We start from the raw sequence: 23,669 nt of genomic DNA, 5'->3' as shown, positions 1-23,669 counted from the left end.
AACAGTTACAATAATACTAACAATTGTCATGTGTTTAGTGCTTTAAGGTTAAAATTTAAGGTTGAATTGTTTTATTCTATTCTCATAATCCTCTGTAGTAATAATAATAATAAATGACATTTTTGTTGAATTTTGTTTACAAAGTAGTTTCCTTGCAACATCTGTGTAAAATAGTTAGTAGAAGACTCCTCAGGCAGCCAAGTGGTGCAGTGGATAGAGTGCTGGGCTTGGGGTTGGGAAGACTTCTTTCACCGAATTCAAACCTGGCCTCGGATGATTACTAGCTGTGTGACCCTGGGCAAGTCAGTTAACCCTGTTTGCTTCAGTTTTTCCTTGTCTTTAAAATGAGCTGGAGCCCTGTATTGCCCAGGCAATATTCACAGCATCAAGGGTGACTATGAATATGCTGGCATAGTTTGGAATTGCAAAGTATTACAGACTCTCCATATAGAAGGCAGAAGAAAAACATTTATTCAGACACCAGAAAACCAGATCCCCAAACCAGAAAGCCAAATCCATCATAGTAGCCAAGAAGTCAATACACGTTTTCACTCCAGGGGAAAAAGTCATTCCCAAACCTTGCCCCCTGCTGTTGGCTTCTGACAAACAAACAAACACTCAGGAGCCAAGCTGTGCCTGCTTGCTTGTGTCCTCTCTCTCCCTCCTCCATTCCTGACCCACTCCTTCCTGTTCCACCCATTCAGCAAACTCCTCCCACCGCAAACTCCATGTGACTCAAGCTTCTGTGTGACCCAGGCAAGTCACATGAATGGGAAAGAGCTTCCCATTTAAATTACTATTACAACCCCAAAAGGGGTCAAGAAGAGTCAGATACTGCTGGGAGACAACTAAATAACAACCTAAGAATTACCATCCGGATTTGGGAGATGAGGAAGCTGAGATGGGTTAAGTGCTATGCCTGTGTTTTGATAGCTCATGCCTGGTATAGGTGCGATATGAATTCTTCCCTCCTTTTATTTAATGGGCTGTTGAAGAAATGAAAAAGTTTGTTTTTGTGTTAAATTGTTAAGGAGTTAGGGATCTTGACAGATTGGAGCTTTTCTTGGGGGAGTGAATAAGAATTATTCCTGTATTCAGAGTGCATTATCCTTTGCAGTTTATAGGAATATGATGGATTGTCATGAAATCCTTGAGCAGATTAATTCCCCTCAAATTGGTTAAACTGTAGTTAATTTTCAGGTAAGGTCAGCCCTCTTTAGATCAGATTTTGTCATACTAGAGAAGGAAGAATAATCGGTTTCTTTACTTTGGTTCCATGTGGCTTGCTTTCTACAGCTTAGACAAGCAGATGCATAAAGATATTTCTATTAGTTTGATCTTTGAAATGCTGTGAGCACTTGTTGTTTTAGTCTCTTTAGTTTCTGATTCTTTGTGAGGTGACCCCTTTTGGGGTTTTCCTGGCGAAGGCACTGGAGTAGTTTTCTGTTTTCTTCTCCAGTTCATTTTACAGATGAGGAAACTGATGAACAGGGCTAAGTGATTTGCCTAGGGTCACACAGCTAGTAAGTGTCTGAGGCTGTGTCTGAACTCAGGAAGAGGAATCTTCCTTCTTCCAGGCCTGGCACTCTATCCACTGCACACTTAGTTGCGCTTTCTGTGAGCACAGGCTGTTGTTATTGTTTCTTTGTTTGGATAGTAATATCTCGGGTATTTGGAGTTCCGTTATTTTCCTTTTGAAGACTCCTTTAAGTTTGAGTGTTAGAAGTTTGTCTGGACCCTTGGTTAAATGGCCCTTACCTTTGTGTCTTATAGCTTTATGGAGAAGATACGGGTGACTTTGTTGACACATATGCTGCAACTTTTATACCTGCTTCAGAAACCAATAGGACTGTGTACATAGCAGTCTGTGATGATGACATCCCAGAGCCTGACGAAACATTCGTCTTTTACTTGACATTACAGGTAGGTAGCAGAGTTATGGTTTTACTGACATTGTTGTAATTTCGTTCTCCTGTTGTTTGATAACATTCAACTAGGAATGGTCCTGTTCTGCTCTTATTCTCTTATTATTAAGCATTTTCAGGACTCTCGATATGTAAGATTCCTGCTTTTTTAAATGAATAAAAGTGTTGGGATTTAATTTCATCTTCTGCGGATTTCCTCAGGACAACTTCCCTAGCAGACAGAATGATGGGGATGACTTGGACTTCATCATGTTCCCACTTGGGTCTGATTTCTTCTTTTAGGTGTCTGTATTTTGGAAGTTTTTCTTTCCATGTAGTTTGGAGATCAGGACATCTCTTAAATTGTTCAGGAATCCACATCATGCTTAAGTGATTACCATCACATTTTGTTTGTGATAGTGTTCTAGTTTCAGTACAGTTTATTGATTTATAGGAGCTATTTTGGAGTCTGTATTTGTAGCACGGATATTTATCATCTGTTAACTTATGAAGAATAACAAATTTCTCATGTATAACTCTGTCCACAAGTTCTTTTTTTTCTTAGGTGTATGATAGATGCTAAATTTTTATAATCTGTAGTGATATGTTGCACAGCATTTCTACTTTCTGTAACTTCTGGTGGCAATATCTTGGTATTATATCATCATTATACATCCCTCTGTTTCAGTTAATAAATCTGCATGACAGTCATTTGTTTGAAATAGATATTGTTGGTTGAGTTCATGTTGATGTTGCCCTTGAGGGGCCTTTTGTTTCCAGTCTGGGATCTTACCTTTTTCATAGACTCCATCTAGAAGTAAGGCATTTTTTGGTTACATTAGATAATCTTAGTGACTTATAGCAGCTGTGGAGTTTGTTCCAGAAATTTTTTTTCTGTAAATTTTAAACTTATTTATCATGTCCTCTGAAAATGTCTTTGAATCCTCTTTTTCCTGTTGGATATGGAAGTGTTAATCTTTCTATAGCTGTCTTGGGGACCTTTCATTTTATTAAAATTACATAAATTTTTGTTTGTGTATTTAAAGCAATTAATTAATTTTAGTTTTCAACATTCACTTCTATGAGATTTTGGGATCTAAATTTCTTCCCCTTCTCCAAGATGGTGTGCATTCTGATATTGGATACTTTCTAAATGCACTGTCCATCTTACTGTTCCAAGTATGCATTGAGATGGGTCTTGTATTATGTAATTGTTAGTGGATATTATTATTCTTACTATCATAATAATTATTATTATACAGAAAACCTTAGTCTACCTTAAGAACTTAGATATTTGGGTTGTAGCTAGCCCTGTTGAGTGATGTTAGTGCTCTGGACTTTAGTGAAAGCAACTTGAGCTCCTCTTTTGCAGACGCAGACGAGCTGTTCCTCCTGCTCCTGCGATATGTTTTACAGTGTAGTTCATTTGTTCACCCAGCTTGCTTAAGAATTGCTTTCATGAATACTGAAACAAGTATTTTCTTTTTCTGGTCTCCCATTCTTTTCCTTCTCTTGTCCTCTCTCCCAGTCGTATATATATATACACACCCTCTCATACACATATAAACACAAAGAATGGTTATGCCTCCTGACTTCAGAGGGGAAGGGCACAGAAAGGAGGAACCACTTGGTGAGGAAATGGATGTTTGCAGCATCCCTGGGAGGAGAGTTAATTACTCTCTGCTGTTTGCTCTATGAGAATGATGCACAGAATCTCAAGTTTTTCTAGTTAATTTTAAAAAATGGCCTTGAAATTATTACTAGTATGGTGTCTCTATTTTCATAGTCTTCTGTACTTTAGTGTTTCACTTCACTTAGAGAATTGACTGTTGTTTCAAATAATCAATGTCTTTTGCCTTTCAATTTACTTTTTCCTTTAGGTCATTTTAAGCTGCTAATGAATATTAGTAGACATTTCATAGAGAAATTTTCCTACTATTATAAAATAATGTTTACTTTGACCTATAGGCTTTTGATTCATAGGAAAAAAATTATTTCCTTAGCTTCTGCAGTTTTTTCTCTTACTTGGTTCCTTATTCCTTTGCTGTTATTAATAGATTGTCAAATTGTGATTTATGGTTTTCAAAACTTGTTTTGAGGACTTTTATTGTTTAACTAGTTGGGAAGCTTTTTATCAGTATTTGAATTTATTTGACTTTTTCCTTAAAGTATGCATTAAAATTTTACTTGCATTTCAGTTCACAATCTGAAGAAAGAAATCCTCCTGAAAACGAACTTTATTTTTTTATGTGCTATTCATTTTAGAAATCATCGTCAAAAATAAAGCTTGGCTGGCCAAGGTCTGTGACTGTGACCATACTCTCAAATGACAATGCCTTTGGAGTTATTTCATTCGAGATGGTATGACTGATCCTACGTAACTTAGTCTTTGTAATTTAAATCTAATAGTTGACTTACTTTAATTTATATCAGTATGGTTGTATATAGATACCGTTCTGTTTTGGCATATGGCTGAATCCATCTCCTTTGTGAAGCACATAACCAGTTACTTCCAGTCTTTCAGTCTGGCATGGTTTTCTAGAGCTTAGCTCTGTTAGCACAGTCACTGATGACTCCGAGTTGCTTCCATGCCATGGTTTGTCTTGGGCACAGGACTTTAGTGGAAGAAGGTGCATATAATCCAAGTTGAAGTTTCTTGTTTGGATTGCCCAAAGTGATTGTTTGATCATGGAAGAGTCTGTGGGAATTACGTAGTAATTACTTAGCCCACTGGATTTTTTTGTCTTTTAATGTAGTTGGTCTGTTAACATTTTGAACATAGAGATAGTTATTCAGACGTCGTTATGTATAGTCTTTTAAAAGCATTATTGCCACATGTATTACTTGGTGTGGAGGAAAATAATAATAATGACAACTAGTATCTCTACAACGCCTGCTGTATGCCGGGAACTTTACAGATATGATCTCATTTGATCCTCACAACAACCCTGAGAAGGCCTTATTAGCCCTGTTTTATAGATGAGGAAACTGAGGGAGACAGAGGTTTAAGCGACGTGCCCACAGTCCCAATTAGTCAACGTCTGAGGCCCAATTTAAGTTCAGATCTTCCTGACTCCAGGCCCGTTAGTGCGCTGTCCACTGCACCACCTCACTGCTAAGATAGGAGGAAAGCAACTCACGTGTCTGTTCATTCCTCTTTCCAATCTGCCTGTGCCCCTCATCTCCTGTGGACATTCTGGGTAGAAAGAATGAAACTGAGGACCATGACCCAGCTCTAGCTTCTGGGAGCTCTCCCCTTAAATCATATCATTACAAACTCAAATCAACGCCTACTACATGTATAGTACTGAATCTTGATCTCACCCCTCACACTGCTTAGGTTCTGTTGTTTACCCATTCATTCTTCACAACTTATTGCAGTGATCGCTGCCCATATGCATGTGTCACCCCTTGGTTCTTCGCTTTACTACCTCTTGTTTCCTTCCCTCTCCTGAACTGACCCTACCAGAAAAAGCTGTCAACAATTGATTTTTCTCTCTATCTGGGGCAGTGGATAGGTAGGAGGGAAAAATGTGAAAGATGAGCTGGATGATAGGCACACTGACAAGCTCCCCTTGACGTAAGGATATGTTAGTACATATGAATGATACTGCAACCAAGATTCAGTCCATCGGTAGTGCTGGATGACTCCAGGAAAAAAGTGCACAAAAAGATGCTAAAGCAGTCTAGTTTGTTGATGGGAATGAAGTATAAACATACTTTCTTTATACTTGCGTGGATCTTGGGAGGCTTCATACTGTAATGGAAAATACATAAGACTGGGAATAGGAAAACCTTGATTGTAACTGTTAGCTGAGGCATCTAGGGCAAGCCACTGAGCCTTAATTTTCTTATCCGTACAGTGAGACCTGTCCTCCCTATTTCACAGGGTTGTTGTGGAGATCAAATAAGATAAAGTGTGTGGAAGTATTTATAAACTGTAAGTGCAAGTGTAAGTTATAGCAAATATTTGTTGTGGGTTTTTTTTTTTTAAACTGAACCTGCAGTTTCATTGCTGTAGGGGACTCCTAGGAAGGAAAATATTTACCTGTGCAGATCAGCACCTGCTCTATAACTTATAGTATTATTAGAGGGTTCCCTGAGGCAATGAGAGGTTGAGTGACTTGCCCAGGATCACCCAGTTTACTTCAGAGGTGAGGCTTTGAATCCTGGTCTTCCTCTTGTGTATTGAGATGAACTCTTTAATCCACTACACTCATCATGCTGTTTCTTAATGAAGTAATAGCAGCATGATTTTCTAAGTACTGATTCATCCTAAGATAGTTGTATAAGGCAAGTGGCATTAGCCCTTATTTTTAATATTCATAACTTAAGAATATTTAGGGGTTCTTACCCTTTTTTGAGTCATTGACCCCTTTGGCAGTTTGGTAAAGCTTAAGAACCTCTTCTCAAAATAGTGCTTGTTTTTTTCAAAAATACATGACTGAAGGAAATTATAAATTACAGTAAGAGGTTAGTGAAAGCATTTTTTCCCACCTAAGTTTACAGACCCCTTGAAATCTATACATAGACCTCTTGGTGATCCATGGGCCCTCGGTTAAGAACCTGTGATCTAGAGGTCAGAGGTTATTGACAGCACGTTTCTTGAATCACTAGTTGGTAGGGATCTTTTGAGAGGGTAGTTTCTTGCACTTAGAAAGGAAAAGTACTTGTAATGATTTCTTGGATGGTAAAGACATGTCAGTTATTAAAAGTTATGATTTTATTGGCCATTATTATTGGAAATATAAGTAGATAATACAAAGTGTAGAAGTATTTGGGACATTTTGAGTCCAGATGAAGAAATTGGGCCACAAAGAAGTTCATTTATATTGGTGAGGAGCAGAGGCAGGACTCGAACCCGGGCCTTTTAACTCCTCTTCTAAAACTGTGTTGCCTTGGAGTTGGCAACTGTGGATGATTTTTACTTGAAGTCTTTTAAGTGCAATTATCCTCAGAGCCAGTTTGTTGTTTGGCGATACGCTATTCTTAGTTGTCATTTTACAGGCTCTACTACCTTGCTGTGAGCATTGAGTATTTCTGTGGTAATGGTTTTTTAAAACTCCTTTCTGCTATGACATTTGTTTAGCACCTGATTATCTGTCTCCCCTTTTCCCCATTAGCCTTCCTTAATCACAGTCACTGAACCCAGGGGCAGGAATGAATCTGTACCTCTCATTCTAATTAGAGAAAAAGGAACCTATGGGCGTGTAACGGTGAGTTTTGAGGTAAGTTTGTTATAAAAAAAACTTTAAATTTCTTCCTCTTAGATTTAGGAGATAGCTTACATTTAAAAAAAATCCGTTTTGATCCTAAACATGAAACAAGATTTAATATAGGAATATTTTTCAACCTTGCTATAAATACTGCAGTATAATGTTTTTAGAACAGATGCTCATTAATAGTCTGACTCTGAATTTGAGGTAATAAATAAAGTTGAGTAACAAATCATTGAAATTCAACATAGGAAATGTCAGTTGGAAAACTTTAATTGGCCTAGACAAGAATTTTCATAACGGATATGAATGAGCTTCTTCCTCAGGCATACACATGGGCAGAATTATCATGTTAGATTATTTAATTTTCTACATAAGTAAAAGTGAGCAAATACATAATATTTTTATAACCTTTAAAATTCACATGTAAATGTTTAATTGGTCACTTTTTGAAGTTATCTACCATATGATTACATGCTACTTGTAGAGATTTAAATGTGAAGTCATTTTTGTTTCATTAAAAGAACATTTTATTTCTGGAAAAGATAGTAATATTCCATTAATGCAACTGATGTCTACAGAATTACCTTTTAGCTTTGATTAAATAGTTAAGAAAAAAGATACTGATATCCTAGAACCTTTGAGCTTACTTATATACTTATGGTAACCTGAGTGCTAGCATCTTGAAGGATAAGCTTTATAGCATCTTGAGAGGGCTTTATAATTGATTGTGCAAAGAATCTTTCGTAGTCTCTGGAATTCTGTGAATTGCTACCACGACAGTGCTACTGAGGCTATGTACTTTTTAGATGCTGTAAACCAATTTGCATTTTTAATACCTTATAATTTTTTGCAGGTAGAAGGTGGTCCAAACCCACCTGAAGAAGATTTAAGTCCCGTTAAGGGAAATATCACCTTCCCTCCTGGTAGAGCAATCGTGGTTTATAACTTGACAGTACTAGATGATGAGGTGAGAAAAAATGAAGTACTTTGGTATACAGAATATTATATCTGCATCAGAAATTAAAAGGATGTGTTAAATTGTGTTGTGTTTGCACAGTTGACCTTGAAGCAAAACCTTTCAATATCCTAAATAAATGAGCGAACTGTGAACAGTAGTGCTAGGAGGATAAGAGGGCACAACTGTTTGCTAGGAGGATACGAGGGCACAACTGTTTTCCCACTTTGTGCATGTTCTATATATGTTGTTTTTCAGCTCTTTTGGTGACCTCTTTTGGGGTTTTCTTGGCAAAGACACTGGAGCAGTTTGCCATTTCCTTCAGATTATTTTACAAATGGTGAAACTGAGGCAAACAGGGTTAAGTGACTTGCTCAGGGTCACCCAGCTAGTAAATGTCTGAGACAAGATTTGCACTCAGGTCCTCCTGACTGCAGGACTGGCACTCCAGCCACTGTGCTGTCTAACGACCTCACAACATAAATACTAGATTGATTTAATTTATTGGAAGGGGGGAGGAAAGAAACAAATATTTATTGTCAGGCTACACTGTGCTAAGACGTTTACAGATGTTATCTCATTTGATTTTTAGAGTTGTTGCTATGCCAAATCGAAAAAATAGAAAGCTGTGCGAATATAAGAGAGTGGTTTTAATAAGTGTGGTCTCTAATATGCATATAATGAACACTTTGAAAATCACATTGATTATTTTTCATGAAAACTCTTGTTGCACATGGATACACAACTATTCCAAATCTGTAGTCACATGTCATATATGTATATATGTTTATATATGCACATATACATATATTTATATACATTCATGTGGGTTAGGACCTATGATGTTTTTAGTGAAGGTCATAGAGCAACACGAACATGTAAGTATAATTAGTACCAGCCAAATAAGAAAAAAATGGTTTGTGTACTATAGAAAACTTCATATATATATTTCCTTGACTCAAGGAAATTATCCATTAATGACTGATTAGCAGATGAGTATAAGAGAAAAAAATAGTCATTTTGTCTTTTTGTAAATGAAAGAAATAAAAGGAAATCGGACATACCGTAGAATACATATTGTAAAAATTATTCAAAAAATTTTAAATTTATTCAAAAAACTTCCTCAAAAGTCTTAATTCATTGTTTCATTATGCAGTAAATAGAGTGGCCTTTAAGTCTTCAGTTGAAGGGATAGATGGGTTGTGCTATCTGAAGCGAGAGTTTACTTGCTAGAAGGTTGGCTTTTAGGCAGTTAATTTTTTGGGTTATGTTCACTTATCAATTTTATTTAATAAGGTGTAGGGCAGAAGGAGCAGTATCTGTATTGATAAAATCATGGATCTTTTGAAAAATTGTAATTAATTGAATTTTTGTGTTCCTGTTGCAAATAAATACTGTTTTATTTTAAGTGATTTATTTTAAGTTAATTTATTTTTGACACTATATGTAAATTGTATTCTAAAATTTTGGAGCTTATTTGGTGGGTTAATAAATTTAGCTTTTCATGTAAATGGGAAAAAGCAGAATCTTTTAATTTCTAATATTAGCATGTTTGGAACTGAAGATACTGTTTCACAATGAATAATGCCTTTAGGATTCGTATAGAACCACAATTTAGGGAATAACTATCAACAGGCAATCACAACTTCAGGAAATTTGTGAAAACTCTGTTTATTACAAAAGAAATGAACAAGCATGTGGAACCCAAAGAGTTCACAATTTATACAGAAGTTTGCCTTTTTATAACAGCAGGAGGAGTTAACAGCAATCTCCATCCAAAGGGGCATGGTATGGGAGGGGGAAAGGTTCAGTAAAAAGACAAAAGGATGAAACCCCTCCAGAAACGGAGGAGCAGGCCATTGGCAAAAACTGCCTTGTTTTACCTTAGGAACTGCTAGACTACAAAGACAGGATGGTCTGCTTATCTACACGGGTCCCAGCTGCACAAAGTTTCTTAACTTAGTGCAGACTGACTGTCACCTGTCTTGACTTCCAAGAACACACAGGAAGTTTGGTTTGGGATGCAAACAACAAATCATATCAGCTGGGGGTCTGTGCCTCCTGCATGCTCTAGGTCCAGTCTTTCTGGAAAATATGGTACCTCAGACAAGCTGAGGGGACCTCTTAATAGTCCTTAGCGTAACTAAATCAGAAAATACAATAGTAAGTACACTTTGTTATTTTGATGGCTGTCCAGCGACCATGTGTCTTTTTGTTGCTTCTTGGTGTATCTGCATTCAGTACTTCTGAGATTAGTGTTCCTTCTCATTAAGGTCAGCCTTTCTGCATATACCTTGATCCTCTTCCCATCTGTCTTTACTATGAGATTGCCCTAACAGTTATCTGCACCCCTCTAATCATCAGTCTCTGCTAACTTCGGATTCTTTTCCTCTTGCCTGCCAGTGTGCTTACAGTGAACAGTCTCTCCTTATCCTGAAAAAGTCCTCTACGGACTCTGTTAATTCCTCTAGCCATCATCCTTTTTCTTCCCTCTTTCATAGCCAAACTCTTGATAAAAGCCATCTGTGCTAATTGCCTTTGTTGTTTCTTCTTCTTTTACTCACTTTCTCAACCTATTGTAATGTGTCTTCCTATGTCTTGTCTGAAGTTGCTTCCTCATAGTTATCCATGGTCTTTTAATTGCCATATCTGGTGGCTTTTTCTGAGGCCTCACCCTCTGTGACTTCTCTGCTGCATTTGACACTGTTGACCATTTTCTCCTACTTCCAGCTTAAATTGAAACTAAGTTGAGCCTAGAACTAAAATGGTCTGGATTGCCTTTGGGAAATTGCAGAGCTTCTTCAGTAATCCTAAATTTCTTCTGGAAACAAATCCCCAATATTAATATTCTACTGGTGGTGGCTCATGAGCAGGAGTGTTCAGGAAATAGCTTGTACCATCTTGAGAGAACTTGACAGTGATTTATTGTGCTAAGTAATTTATATTAAGTTTATTTGTGATACTATGTGTAAATTGTATTCTAAAATATAAAATAAAATTGTGGAACTTATTTGGTGAGCTAGTAAATTTAGCTTTTCATGTGGTTAGAAAAAACACCTTTTAATTTCTGATATTAATGTGTTTGAAAGTAATTGAAAGTCAACTGTATCACAGTGAATAATTCCTTCAGGATTTATATAAAATCAGGTAATTTATATAGAAGATAGCTTAGTACTTAGATGTCTTGAGAGAGTCTATAGCGAAATTTTCATTGTGAGCATTTACACCTTGGAAATCTATAAATACTACAAATGAGAGCTTGTTTTATTGTTTTGTTGATTGTCTGGACTTACCAAAGTAATGGAAAAATGTTAAAAATGCAAATTAAATTTAAAAGTGTGTTGCATATAAATTTTTTTTTTCCTGAGATGGAGAGCCAATTGTTAAGCAGTTACTAGCACATCCCAGCAGAAGTCAAGGAACACTACAGTACTCAGGAATTAAAAATGAGTATCCCTGAGAAGGCTTTGTAGAATCACAGGATAGCTGAGAACTAAGCTACAGTACAAAATAAATAAGAATCAGAATAAAGGATTCATGCCTAGAATGCTTTGTTCCCTCACCTCTGCTTCTTGGTTTTCCTGGCTTCTGTCAAGACTACAGGCAAATACCATCTTCTGTAGGAGACCTTTCTTAGTCTTCTGAGATGGTAACCTGTTAGGTTATCTACACTTACTCTGTATGTCCCTTGTGTGTATGTTTTGTCTCCTCCTTTACGTTGTGTGCTCCTTGAGGATAGGGACTATTTTTTCCTTCTTTGTGTGTCTCCAGTGCTTAGCACAGTGCCTGGTACATAGTAAATGCTTACAAAATACTTTTTGAATACATGCTTGTGTAGGGGGACCCCGTGTGTAGCAAGGTACCATTTGTGGCAAGGCCTGTATCCCAGTATGTCCCAAAGGGGTGTTGTATGGCTGGGAGAGAGACATCCTTAGTCTCTTCCCCCCCCCGCTTCTAGAAGAGATAATTTTAATTCCCTCCAGAAAGGGAAACAGGAGGCTGGGGCTGGAGGCCACTCTGCTCTTCTCAGAGAGAAGGGGTACTCTGCAGACTAGGATGATAGCCGTCTCCTTCCTTAATTTTATTATTTTTACCAAGTTCAAGCTAACTTCTGACTGCCGTGCCATCATTGCCAGGCATGAAGGACAGCTGTATCCAAGACTTCATCCTCTTTCCATCAAACACCAGTTCCACCATGAATAGATATAGTAAAAAGTAAATTTATGGAAAACGGAAGCATAACAGAAATCAGAGAAGATATACATAGGAAAATATATAACATAAAACAGAATGAACTCTCCCAGTGGAAGTAGGTGAGTCCCAGATCACACCCAGGGGGGATCCCCCAAGTCTCTGGTGTAGCAAGCTGGGAATGGGGACATGATAGTGTCTGCTGTCTCCTCCCATGTCTTTCCATAGTCTTTTTGTTTAGCAACTTGAAGTGGGACTTCTTTCTTGCATCTTGACTCTTGAAGTTGGAACCCATAAGTGCCTGAGGCAACAAATAGGACATAAAGTTTGAGGAATCCTGAATAGGACTGGAGAAGGCTGGAGCATTCTTGCTCTCATTCGCTCCACTCAGCCTCTCGTGCAGGGCAGGGTGTTCATCTCTACACGTAAGAAAAGAGTCCATACCAGTAAGCTTAGGGAGAGGGATTATTTTGGGAGGGAAGATGGGCTGATTACTTGGCCAGAGTGAAGGACAACCAATGTACAGCCTGTGTATTCTTTTTGTTTTCTTGTCAGGGGAAAGTGGGGAAGGCCTCCCATGTATCGAATGTAAAGTTTCCTTTTATATAATCCTCTTGTGATGAGTTTTTGTAGGATTTTTTCCCTTTTTTTTTCTTTAATGGGGTAGGCAGAAAGGAAAATAAATTTTTGCTAATTGGCAAAATAAAACACTTAAAGTTGAAGTTTCATTGCAGAGAAGATTGGGCCTAAGCAATCTGCCCATCAGAGGTGCTGTACCCAGTGGGGTCAGTAAAGGACAACACCATGAGGATGGAAAAGACATAGGGACCCTATAGCTCCCACCAGGGTGTGAGTTGCTTTGGCCACAATATGTTCCTTAAATATGTGCCTCCCTTGGAATGCAACTGTTCTTTCCCTGATACTGTCTATAGTTGTGAGAGACTTATATCCCAGGTTTATGAAGAGCATTTTTTTTTTTTACTAGTCTTAGGATGCCAACTCAGCAAATGCATTTACTTTGAGGAAAAAGAAAGAATTTATAGGAGGACATGGATCAAATAGCGCAGGATTGATAGGCATGGATGTGTTGTAATCTGCCATGTTGGAGTGAGCGTCCATGTTGGGATGACTGCAGATTCATTTGACTGTTCAGAATGTGAAATCTTTGTTCAGTAAATGCTGATACATTATCGAAGAAACTAAATCACATTGAGTTTGATTTTGGTGTTCTCACTAGATACGAAGCCAGAAACTCTACAGGAGTTTGGGTCTAAATTAAAGGATAGCACACAGAGTTTTTCTCAGAGATGGTTGGTTTTACTGGTTGCATTTCCCAAAGCAATGAGAAGTAAAATTCACGAGATATTTAGTTATCTCACAGTTTAGCACTTCTGTAAGATGAGCCCGAGTGAAAAGACCATGGGGAAGATAACCATCACTCGTATGAAGAGGGTGAGGTGCTAGACTAACTCGGTGAAGAATCAGACAACACCCTATGGGTCTACTCCATCTGTACTTTGATCCTTGATGACTTCAGTGCAAAAACGGGCACAAAGGGCAGTGGCAGAGATAGTTGCTGGAAAATGTGGCTAAGGAAATGAAAGAGGAGAAAACTTGTTAGGCTACTTAGATTACTCAGAATTGTCATGCTTATATGGAGTTAACAAATTTTTTTTCAGGAAGGGAGATAGAGAACTATGATCAATACACTTGCATTTGTGATTCCAGAGAATCAATAATGAATCATGCTATCCATTTAGGTTGTGGGTGGGGGTGGAAGTGAGGGGACAAAAAATAGCTTTATTTTAATTAAAAAAATAGAGACAAGGGAGTGTTATAAATTTTGCATGAACTTTTAGATAAGGTCACTATTATTAACTTTGCTTAACTCTTCCTTTGCCACATGAAACTTCAAGTGGGAGTGATCTGTGAATGTTTTTAATATGGAAACAAAACATTTTTTAAAACTCAGTGAAAATAAGGGAAAGAGGTAGAAAACCCTGGACCTGGCAAGCACCAGATGATGCCATAAAAATGAAATTGATTGTATCCGAAAGGACAGAAAATGACTAGTTACCAACCTGAGGCATTTTAGAATTAGCTGTTTGTATGAAGTCAGATCATCAACTTACGAAAGCAACCACAAAATCAGTATGAATTAGCAAAAGAGAGGGGGGAAAACCTCAAACAACTTTACTGTGTAACTACCACAGCTCTGGCATGACTTATTCAGACAACAAGTGGTAGCCAAAGGGAAAAGACTCTGTGGAATCATGTGGAAATGTCACAAATACTCAAAAAATGTCTCACAGATTATGGTGGTTTTCCATTGTTATCTAAAGCATAGCATGGCCATCTTTCCTGATCCAAGAGTATGGCTGGAGACAGAGATTTTTGTGACTGTCAAGTGCCAAAGCACATCACTGGAATGCTAAATGAAGCTGATAGGGCACACTCCTTGTTTCCAAGATGGTCATAGACACTGATTGCAGCTTGTTACCAGCAACCTGCTGAAATTCATGTAAAATGACATAGAAAAATATCTGTTTAATAAATATTTCTTAGAGTCACTAGTGGGCTAGCAACTTATAATATATATTCTTTACATGATTCATATTTACTGTTGTTTTACTAATTTCCCCCCAAAACCAGTCAAGAGATTCTGATTGCTTTCATTTGGTATTTCTAGGTAGATAATTTTGGTTTATTTACAATCAAATTGGAAAAAATAATGACTTTATTACATGCAGGTTGATTCGCTAGTGTTGTCAGACCTATTCTTTTCATCAGTGTTTATTTTTGCTTTGGCAGATACCAGAAAATGATGAACTATTTTTGGTTCAGCTAAAAAGCGTAGAGGGAGGGGCTGAGATCAACACTACAAGAAACTCGATTGAGGTTGTTATTCGGAAAAATGACAGTCCAATACGCTTTACCCAGAGTACTTACTTAGTGCCTGAGGAAGCAGACATACTAACAATTCCAGTGGTTCGTGGTAAGAATGAGAGTGGAAATTTGATTGGATCCGACGAATACCAAGTTTCAATCAATTATGCTGTTGTGACTGGGAATTCAACAGCCCATGCAGAACAGAATGTAGACTTTATTGATCTTCAGCCAAACACAACTATTTCTTTCCCACCTTTTGTTCATGAATCCTATTTGAAATTTCAAATCATTGATGATGCCATACCAGAGATTGCCGAATCCTTCCTGATCGTCTTACTTAAGGACACTTTACAGGGAGATGCTGTGTTATTAAGCCCTTTCATGGTTCAAGTCACCATTAAGGCAAATGACAAACCTTATGGAGTACTGTCTTTTAATAGTGTCTTGTTTGAACAGACAGTTATCATCGATGAAGACCAAGTCTCAAGGTAGGGTTCAGTTTTGTTCTGTTGCTGTAATAAATGCCTATTGTTAACTAGATTATCATTTTAATATATTGGTATTAAAGTTCATTTAGTGGTTTGTCTAACAAACTGACATGTACATACATATGTGTGTGTATGCATATCTATGTATAAAAGTCTTCCTTTTTACACAATTGAGAAATTACTTTTATTTTCAACTTAAAAATTAAGATGGAATTATGGTATATGACTTAGGAAAGTTGCTAATTTGAAAGTCTGAGGTATATTTCTATTACTGAGAGTTAACTAGGATAGCAATTTTTGTTGATATTAAATTTTTTTTTCTTTCAGAAGTTCATATTCACATAAGGCATGTATATCCAAGAGAAAAAATGGATTATATCTAATGTTATTTTATAACACAACTAAATACATACAACTAGGTAGCAAGCATTTATTAAGCTCTTACTGTATGCCAAACAATTCAAATACAAGCCAAAAAGAAAGGAAGCTCCCTTGAGGATCTTACATTCTAATGGGGGAAGACAGCACTCAATAATATTTATGGTACAAGAACAATCAATATTAACATAAAATATACCATAAATATAATAATAATAAACAGTGTTATAATAAATAATAAATCTATTACACATATACATCTGCATGCATTTTTCTTTTTAAAAATTGTAGATTTGAAGAAATCACAGTGGTGAGGAATGGTGGAACTCATGGGGACATTTCAGTGAGTTGGGTCATGACACGGAACAGCAGCGATCCTTCTCCAGTGACAGCAGACATCATGCCAAGTTCAGGCGTTGTGCATTTTGCTCAAGGGCAGATGATGGCCTCCATTCCTCTAACTGTTGTAAATGATGATCTCCCTGAAGAGGCAGAAGCTTTTCTACTTCAAATTCTCCCTCACACAGTACAAGGAGGTGCAGAAGTGAGTGAGCCAGCAAAGGTGAGGCCCTTGGCTTTTGTGTGCAATGCAAGGAAGCTGACGTTTTGGCATGGGAAAGGAAAACTTAAGTTTTAGGTTTCATACCAAGAGAAAACAAATGGGGCAAATGTTTTTTGTTCTTTCCCTCCCTCCCTTCCTCCATCTCTCTTTTTCTCTCCCTCCCTCCTTCTCTACCTTGTTTTCATTTGAGGATTTTTCTTTATGGATTTAAAGGTTTTGATGTTCTTTTTCTGTTGTTTATTTTTAGCTGCACTGGTGATTTCATGAGTAGAGGGAATTCTTGCTAAGGAAATTCCCTCTACCAATGAAAGTCATACTCTGTAATTAATAATCCTAAAAAGTTGCCTGCAGCACGTAGGCATTGAAGTGGTTAGCCCAGTTTCATAAGACCTGTATTTGTCAGGACATGACTTGAAACTCATGCTTTCCTAATGCCAAAGTGGGCTCTTTATATTCTACATCATACTGCCTCTCTATTTCTGTTGTTGAACAAAAATATAAAGTTCATTTTTGAATCTTTTTTTGCATAATTAAGAAATGTATATCCTTAGATCTTTATGTGTGAATTTTGTGGTGAAAATTTGAGTAATTTTGAGTAAAAAGTGAATCATTTGTTAATTTCTATGCATTGTCTAAATTCTGTTTTTTATGGCAGCTTTTGTTCTACATCCAGGACAGTGATAATGTTTATGGTTTAATAAAGTTTTATCCTTTGGAAGACCAGAAGATTGAAAGCAGTCCAGGTGAAAGATTCCTATCCTTGAATTTTGCAAGACAAGGAGGAACTAAAGGCGATGTGAGGATGTTTTTTTCCACATTTTATATTCCTGCTGGAGCTGTGGACCCTTTGCGAGCAAAAGATGGCATCTTAAATGTGTCTAGGAGAAATAGTCTCATCTTTTCAGAATGGAAAACTCACATCTCTATGAAATTACCCATAAGAAATGATGCATTTCTTCAAAATGGGGCCCATTTCCTAGTGCAGGTATTTTTTTCTATAATCTGGTTAAAAATTACATTACACACTGTATAAAAACTACATGCTACATATGAAAGGAGTATCATTGGGCCTTGGTTTGCACTATTCTTAATAATAAAATCACATTTATGTAGTACAGTCCCACTTACAGAATACTTTTCTTGCAACAGTCCACATAGGTAGTAAAAAAATGCAATGTTAAGTGCCCCTTTTACTTTGGGGTCATTTGTTATGCCATATTGCTACAATGGGTTATAAAAGGGTACCCAGTGAATATGTACTGGGCCCAAGAGTATATGTACTGAACCCTGAAAGACCTTAAAGTGTAAGTGTACCTTTACCTTACTACATTTCTTACTACATCTAGGCACAAGAATATATGTACTAATCTTAGAGACCTTGAAGAGTGAAATGTACTTGTCTGACTACATTAAAACCTCAGTTCCAAAAGCTTCAATTAAATGGACTTTTCCCCTTGCACTCTACGTTTAGTAAGTGTCAGAAAAACCAGCTTATTGAGAAAGAAGGCTGATGAATATATAAAGACAACCACAGAGTGGAAAAAAGGAGGAAGATAGCAGTATGTAGTGGAAAGAGTATGGAATTGGGAATATGTAATTGGGAGAATGTAATCCTACATCTGCTAAGAAATAGCGAGTAAATAAGTTCCACTCTCTTGTCCTCAGTCTTCTAATGTGAACTATTGGGACTAAGTGGTAGGTGGTCTCTTCCAGCTCTAAGAGTCTATGGTGCTTTGAAAAACTGTTTTCTGACTACGGAGAAAGTTTGATTAATCAGAACCTTCCTTTTCCCTGACTATTCTGGAAATTCAAGGTATAATTTACCAGGAGGGGATAATTTTTATTTTTGTAATTATAGCTTAAAGGGTTATGGAATGAGTATAACTGTGCTTTTAAAATATGTAGGACAGAGCAGGCATTTTGGAAAAAAGTGAATTTAAATTTGCTTTATGAATTTTATCTGGATTAGTGACAATTTTTTGCTTTTCATCATTTTATGTTGTTTGCTGCTCTAACAAACTTCAAGCTTTATCCAGTGTCTTCTTTTCTTTTTGCATTCTGTTTCTCAGAAGAGATGATGGTAACAAAAAAAACCCCCCAAAATCCCCTCCCATATCCTGAGTTTGACTGAGGTATTAGGGTTGCTTCTTTTAAATTTTCCGCTCTGTGGAAGGGTGAACCTGTCTTAAGTTGGACACAGATCAGGTCAAGGCTTTCTGCTGATCAGTACCAGGATTGGCCCATGAGTGGCTGCTGCATTTCTAGCCTGGGAGAATTAGAGCCTATCTCAAAACAAAACAAAACAAAACAAACTGAACAAGACAAAATAGTCCAGACTTCAGGTTAAAAGCCCTGCTCCAAATCTTTTTGATACCTCAGTAAGGCATTAAAGATAACCTCAGTAAGATGTTTTGGCATGACTGCAGTAAGCTCCAACTGAATATTTTTTAGTACCATATGAACTTACATTATGAGATTACATTATGCTGTTACCATAGTTTCTCAGAATCAGATATACATCATCCTTAATTGTCATGATACCTTTTATCTGGGTTCTGTTAATGATGACATGCTGACATGGAACATTAAGTAACGAAGTATTTATTCCATGCCATTATTAAGGGTGTTTATGAGTTCTTGGCCGTTTCTGTACCTCCTGAAAAAAAGTCTTTAAAAACAGCCAGTAAGTTTTTTTTTTAACTTTGTACATATTCCTGGACTGGAATATATTGTCTTTCTTTTAGGCATCAGAAGTCTAGTCTAGTGGGTAGAGTTGTACTGTTTGTCCTAGTTTACTTATGCTTTCAGCTTCAATATTGCACTGCCCTGCCGTTGGTTAAGGTTTACCAGTTGAAGGCTTGCTTATTCTAAAGAGGTTATGACTGAAGACTGTTAAATGAAAATCTCCTATGCCTAAGCTATTTTATATTTTGTAAGGTAGACATCTTTTGGCAGCTGCATTAATTCAATTGGATCTCTTGGCTGAAGTAATAATAAGAAATACTACTTGTAGTATTAGTACCAACTGACCTTACCTGTAAGAGTTTATGCATTTTATTCATAGATGCCTAACTAAAACCCAAGGAATAGAAAGTAAGAGAATTTTTCTTAGGAAAGGCAAGTATTTACTGAGTACTTTTTGTTTGCAAGCACTTGAGTAGGCAGAAAGGGAGATACGTGGAAGTAAAAGGGCAACATGGTCCTTATCATCAAGGATTAGGTAATCTAGGCAAGACAAAATAGTAGATAATAATAGTGATACAGATGTTATTACAAGGTCTTTCATGATTTGTTGTCATGTAAGCATCAGAGACAGTGAGTTCAGAGAAGGAGAGAGGGATTTGACAGAGAGAGAGAGACAGAGTGAGACACAGAGAGAGAGAGAGACAGAGAGACAGAGAAGACATAGAGAGTCATAGAGACAGAAACAGAGATGGAGAGGGAGAGAGTTCTTTGAAATTCAAAACACAACCTGAGAAGCAAGGAAGGAAGGAGCAAGAAGGATTGTAGAGTTCCTTCCTGTGGAGGATGAGAAAGTTTGATATGACATGTCTATTTGGTATATCAATTATTTTTTTAAATGAATTTTTTACCCACTTTCCCTCTCCCAGAGAGCCATCCCTTATAACAAGGAGTATTTTTTTTAGAGAGAAAAGAAACCAGTACAACTGATCAAAAAGTCTGAAAAAATGTACAATGTGTTTGGACCTTTGGACTTCCCGTTTCTATGAAGGCTCGTCTCTGAGTTTTCTCTTCTGTCTTCATTTGAATCCTTCTTAATTTTGTTATACTTGATTTCAATTTTTTTGATATGTAATTCTTTCCATTTACATTGTTATAGTTACTTTGTGTTTTGTTTTCTTGACTCTGCTTACTTCAGTCTGCATCAGTTCTTATAGATCTTTCCATGCTTCTCTATGTTCATCACATTAATCAGTCAATATTTTTAAGTGCCTAGTGTGTGCCTTTCTGTCCGTTATTTGAAATGGAATTTCTGTTTTTATTGCTTCTTTTGTTTTGTTACTATATAGAAATTTTGTAGATTTTTGATGGTTTATTTTGTAGGCTACAACTTTGCTGAAACTATTAATTGACTCAGGTAGTATGTTTGCTGATTCTCTGGGATTTTTCAAGTATGTTATCATCTCATGAACAGATAGAAATAGTTTTATCTCTTCTTTAAGCCTTTATTTTCTTTCTCTTGCCTTGTTGCTGTTTTCAAGCATTTCCAGAACTATATCAAATGATAGTGGGGGAGAGTGGGCATCCTTGCTTGTCTCTTATATTATAAAAAGTTCTGGTATATCTTCATTGCACATGATACTTGTTTTTGGGTTTAGATAGATTCTTTTTATGATATATTTTTTAAAAGAGTCCCTCTATGCCTACACGTACTTTGTAGAGTTTTTAATATAAGTGAATGTTGTACTTAGAGGCCTTTTCACTGTCTACTGAGGTGATCATATGCTTTTGAAAGTTCTAGTTTTTAATATGATTATCTTGAGTCATCCTTGTATTTCTGGTATAAATCCCGCTTGGTCATAATGAAGGATTTCTTGGATAAGTTGTTAGAGTCTGTCTGACAGAGTTTTGTTTAAGATTTTTGAGTCAGTGTTCAATGATGATATTGATCTATTGTTTTCTTTCTTTGTTTCATCTTTCCCAGATTTAGCTATTGGGAGTGTATTTTTTCCTCAGTACTCTGGTAGGGTGCTTGCTTTCTCAGATTTTGAGAATAATTTTTGAAAGAAGGGTACTTACTGTTCTGTAATCTGCTTGCTCCTAGGATTCCCCTTTTTTATTGTGCTTCTTTCCCAGACCAATGCCAATTATTGCAGGTATCAGAGGGGGCACTGCCCCATCATAGAGTCCCTTCATTTCCATGTTCCTGATTATACAGCCCACCACTGTACCCTCTTCTGGTTATCTTTTTTTCCACGTTTGCCTCAAAATCTCCTCATTGGGTTCATGCTTTTCCATTCCCCTAGGTACCAGTTATGCCAGGAGTTCCAAATCCCTCTCTCCTTAGGTAGGCTCAGGAGGCTGTGCAAGCACCAAATCCCTCCGATCACACCCAGCATAATATTCTAATCTCCCTCCATAGACCCCCTCTTCAACCATAAAAGCATTCATCAGTGAAACTCCCTCCCACTTTACAGTAAGACCTTCCTTCCTTTTTCCTCTTTCCCTGTTCCCCTAGTTTCTCTTCCTGAAACTATGGGGTTCACCTTCCCCTTAATTTGACCCTGTGGCATCACCTTTCTGTCATTTTGGGCTCCCCTACCTCCACCATATAACCTCCTATGTTAAAATGTAATCCCATAAAAAGCAGTGATTCAGCAGTAGGTAGTGTGTCACCAGGTTTTATCCAGAATGCCCCAGGTCCACACCCTCACTGTTACCTCCACTGGACTTCTGCCTTTACCCCTGTCACATTGTGTACATTTAGAAAGAAGTCTCTCACTGGTCTCTATGCTGTTACTTTTTTGCTTTTACTGTCCTGGAAGGTGCATTTATTCATTCCTCCTGCATTTCAGTTTTTTGGGGTGTTTGAGAAGCAAATAATTTACTCCTTTTTCTAAAAATATTTCAAATCCCTCTTTGTTATTGAATATCCATCTTTTTTATTTATGGTTAAGCTCAGATTTTCGGGTTTGGACACTCTGGACTTCATCCTGAGCTCCATTGCTTGTCAGAAAACATTGTTCCATTCCCTCTTATGTTTTGTGGTGATTACAGAATAGTCTTGTATTATTCCAGTTTCATTTCCTTTGTATTTGGAGGTTTTATGATCTCTTGCAGAACTTGTTTCTGAACTGAATTGTTAAATTAAACTACCAGGTATCAAGGGATTTGCAGCCTTGGGCACTTTCTGGAGCTGATCTCTGAATTCTGTTAACTGGTATGTTATTTTCTATATCCAAAAGCTCTGGGTAGTTCTCTTTTATGATTTCCTGCATTGTGGTCTAAGATCCTCAGGTTGTCTTTGTGTATCCTATGTATGTTTTGCTTGTTCATTTAATGAACATATCTTCTTTTAATGTTACTGCTTTTTGTTTCTCTTCTGAATTATTCTTCACTTCTGTATTTCTATTTCCTATTTATTGTTTTCTCTCTCCCTTTTTTTTTTTTGTGAGGCTTGTCATTGTAGATTCCAGTTTTTCTGTTCTGATCATTATTTTTGCTGTGCAGGCCATAAATTCTACCCTCATAATTCTCATTTCTCTTTCGAAATGCTGAGGAACAAGTGTGTTCTGGTTCAATATTCTTCTCACTTTTCACAAGATATCCTCTGTCTCATCAAGTATTGGATCATTTTCCTTTGTTTTGCAGTATGTAATGATAGATGTCCTGATCATTTACTAGGTCTGGAGGCCCTCTTTACTTCTTTCACTAAAGCCTTCCCTGTTAATTTATCTGCTTATGCTAAAGTTCTTAAAGGTTTCTTATTTGTGAGATCTCTGGTAATTGTAGTCTTTTTTTCCTCCTTGATTTTCCCCTATTGTACATTTTCTGACTCTGTCCCCTCTGTTGGTGTTTTCTTGGGGGTCTGAATCTCAAAGCATCTCAGCCTTCTGCCATGCTGAGCAATTTATGGTTCACTAGCCTAGGTATCTGCCCCAGATGACATTTGGACAGAACTGGACCCAGCTAGATTCCTTCCCTCCCTCCTTCTCCCCCCCACCATGGTGTCCTGCCCCATTGCTTCATTTATTCAGTTCTCTGGCATTTCAGAGAGCTGCCATGTTGGTATTATCCATCTGGGCATAGGCAGTTCAGATCTTTGCATTGCTAGTGCAGTGGGGTTTTCTGCTGATGCCAAGGGGTTGTCTGCTAGAGCATTACTGGCTGTTGTGGCCCTCCCCAAGCTTCCTTTTCCTCCTGAAGGGTTGTGTTAACTTGGGCTATCCCAGAATATACTTTTGCCACCTATCTCTGTATCTCTGTGGAAGGAGGGAGGGGGTGTGTTGTGTCCCAAGCCCTTTAGTCCTTGAGTCTACTCGTACAGCTTTGCTTCCTGTAGCATGGGATGTTGGGGAGAGGTACTGAGTGAACTCAGGGTTGGTGAAAGTCAGTGCACTT

The 23,669-nt window shown here is 37.3% G+C and overlaps 1 protein-coding gene across 3 annotated transcripts in view; it reads left to right on the top strand.

The window, feature by feature from the left end:
- The window catches only part of ADGRV1 (adhesion G protein-coupled receptor V1), a 751,592-nt gene that overhangs the window by 36,965 nt on the left and 690,958 nt on the right, over window positions 1–23,669 (top strand). For all 3 annotated transcript variants that reach the window (XM_072606175.1, XM_072606174.1, XM_072606176.1), the window contains exons 3-9: window positions 1,774–1,923; window positions 4,170–4,265; window positions 7,028–7,132; window positions 7,977–8,090; window positions 15,081–15,646; window positions 16,316–16,586; window positions 17,242–17,571. In XM_072606175.1, coding sequence (XP_072462276.1) covers window positions 1,774–1,923; window positions 4,170–4,265; window positions 7,028–7,132; window positions 7,977–8,090; window positions 15,081–15,646; window positions 16,316–16,586; window positions 17,242–17,571 — 1,632 coding nt within the window. The remainder of the gene's footprint in view (window positions 1–1,773; window positions 1,924–4,169; window positions 4,266–7,027; window positions 7,133–7,976; window positions 8,091–15,080; window positions 15,647–16,315; window positions 16,587–17,241; window positions 17,572–23,669) is intronic.

The sequence above is a fragment of the Notamacropus eugenii genome, chromosome 4 (assembly GCF_028372415.1).
Source record: "Notamacropus eugenii isolate mMacEug1 chromosome 4, mMacEug1.pri_v2, whole genome shotgun sequence".
In the NCBI taxonomy this organism is placed as follows: Eukaryota; Metazoa; Chordata; class Mammalia; order Diprotodontia; family Macropodidae; genus Notamacropus; species Notamacropus eugenii.
The sequence above is the reverse complement of the archived record's forward strand: the minus strand, read 5'-3'. Positions and strand labels throughout refer to the sequence as shown.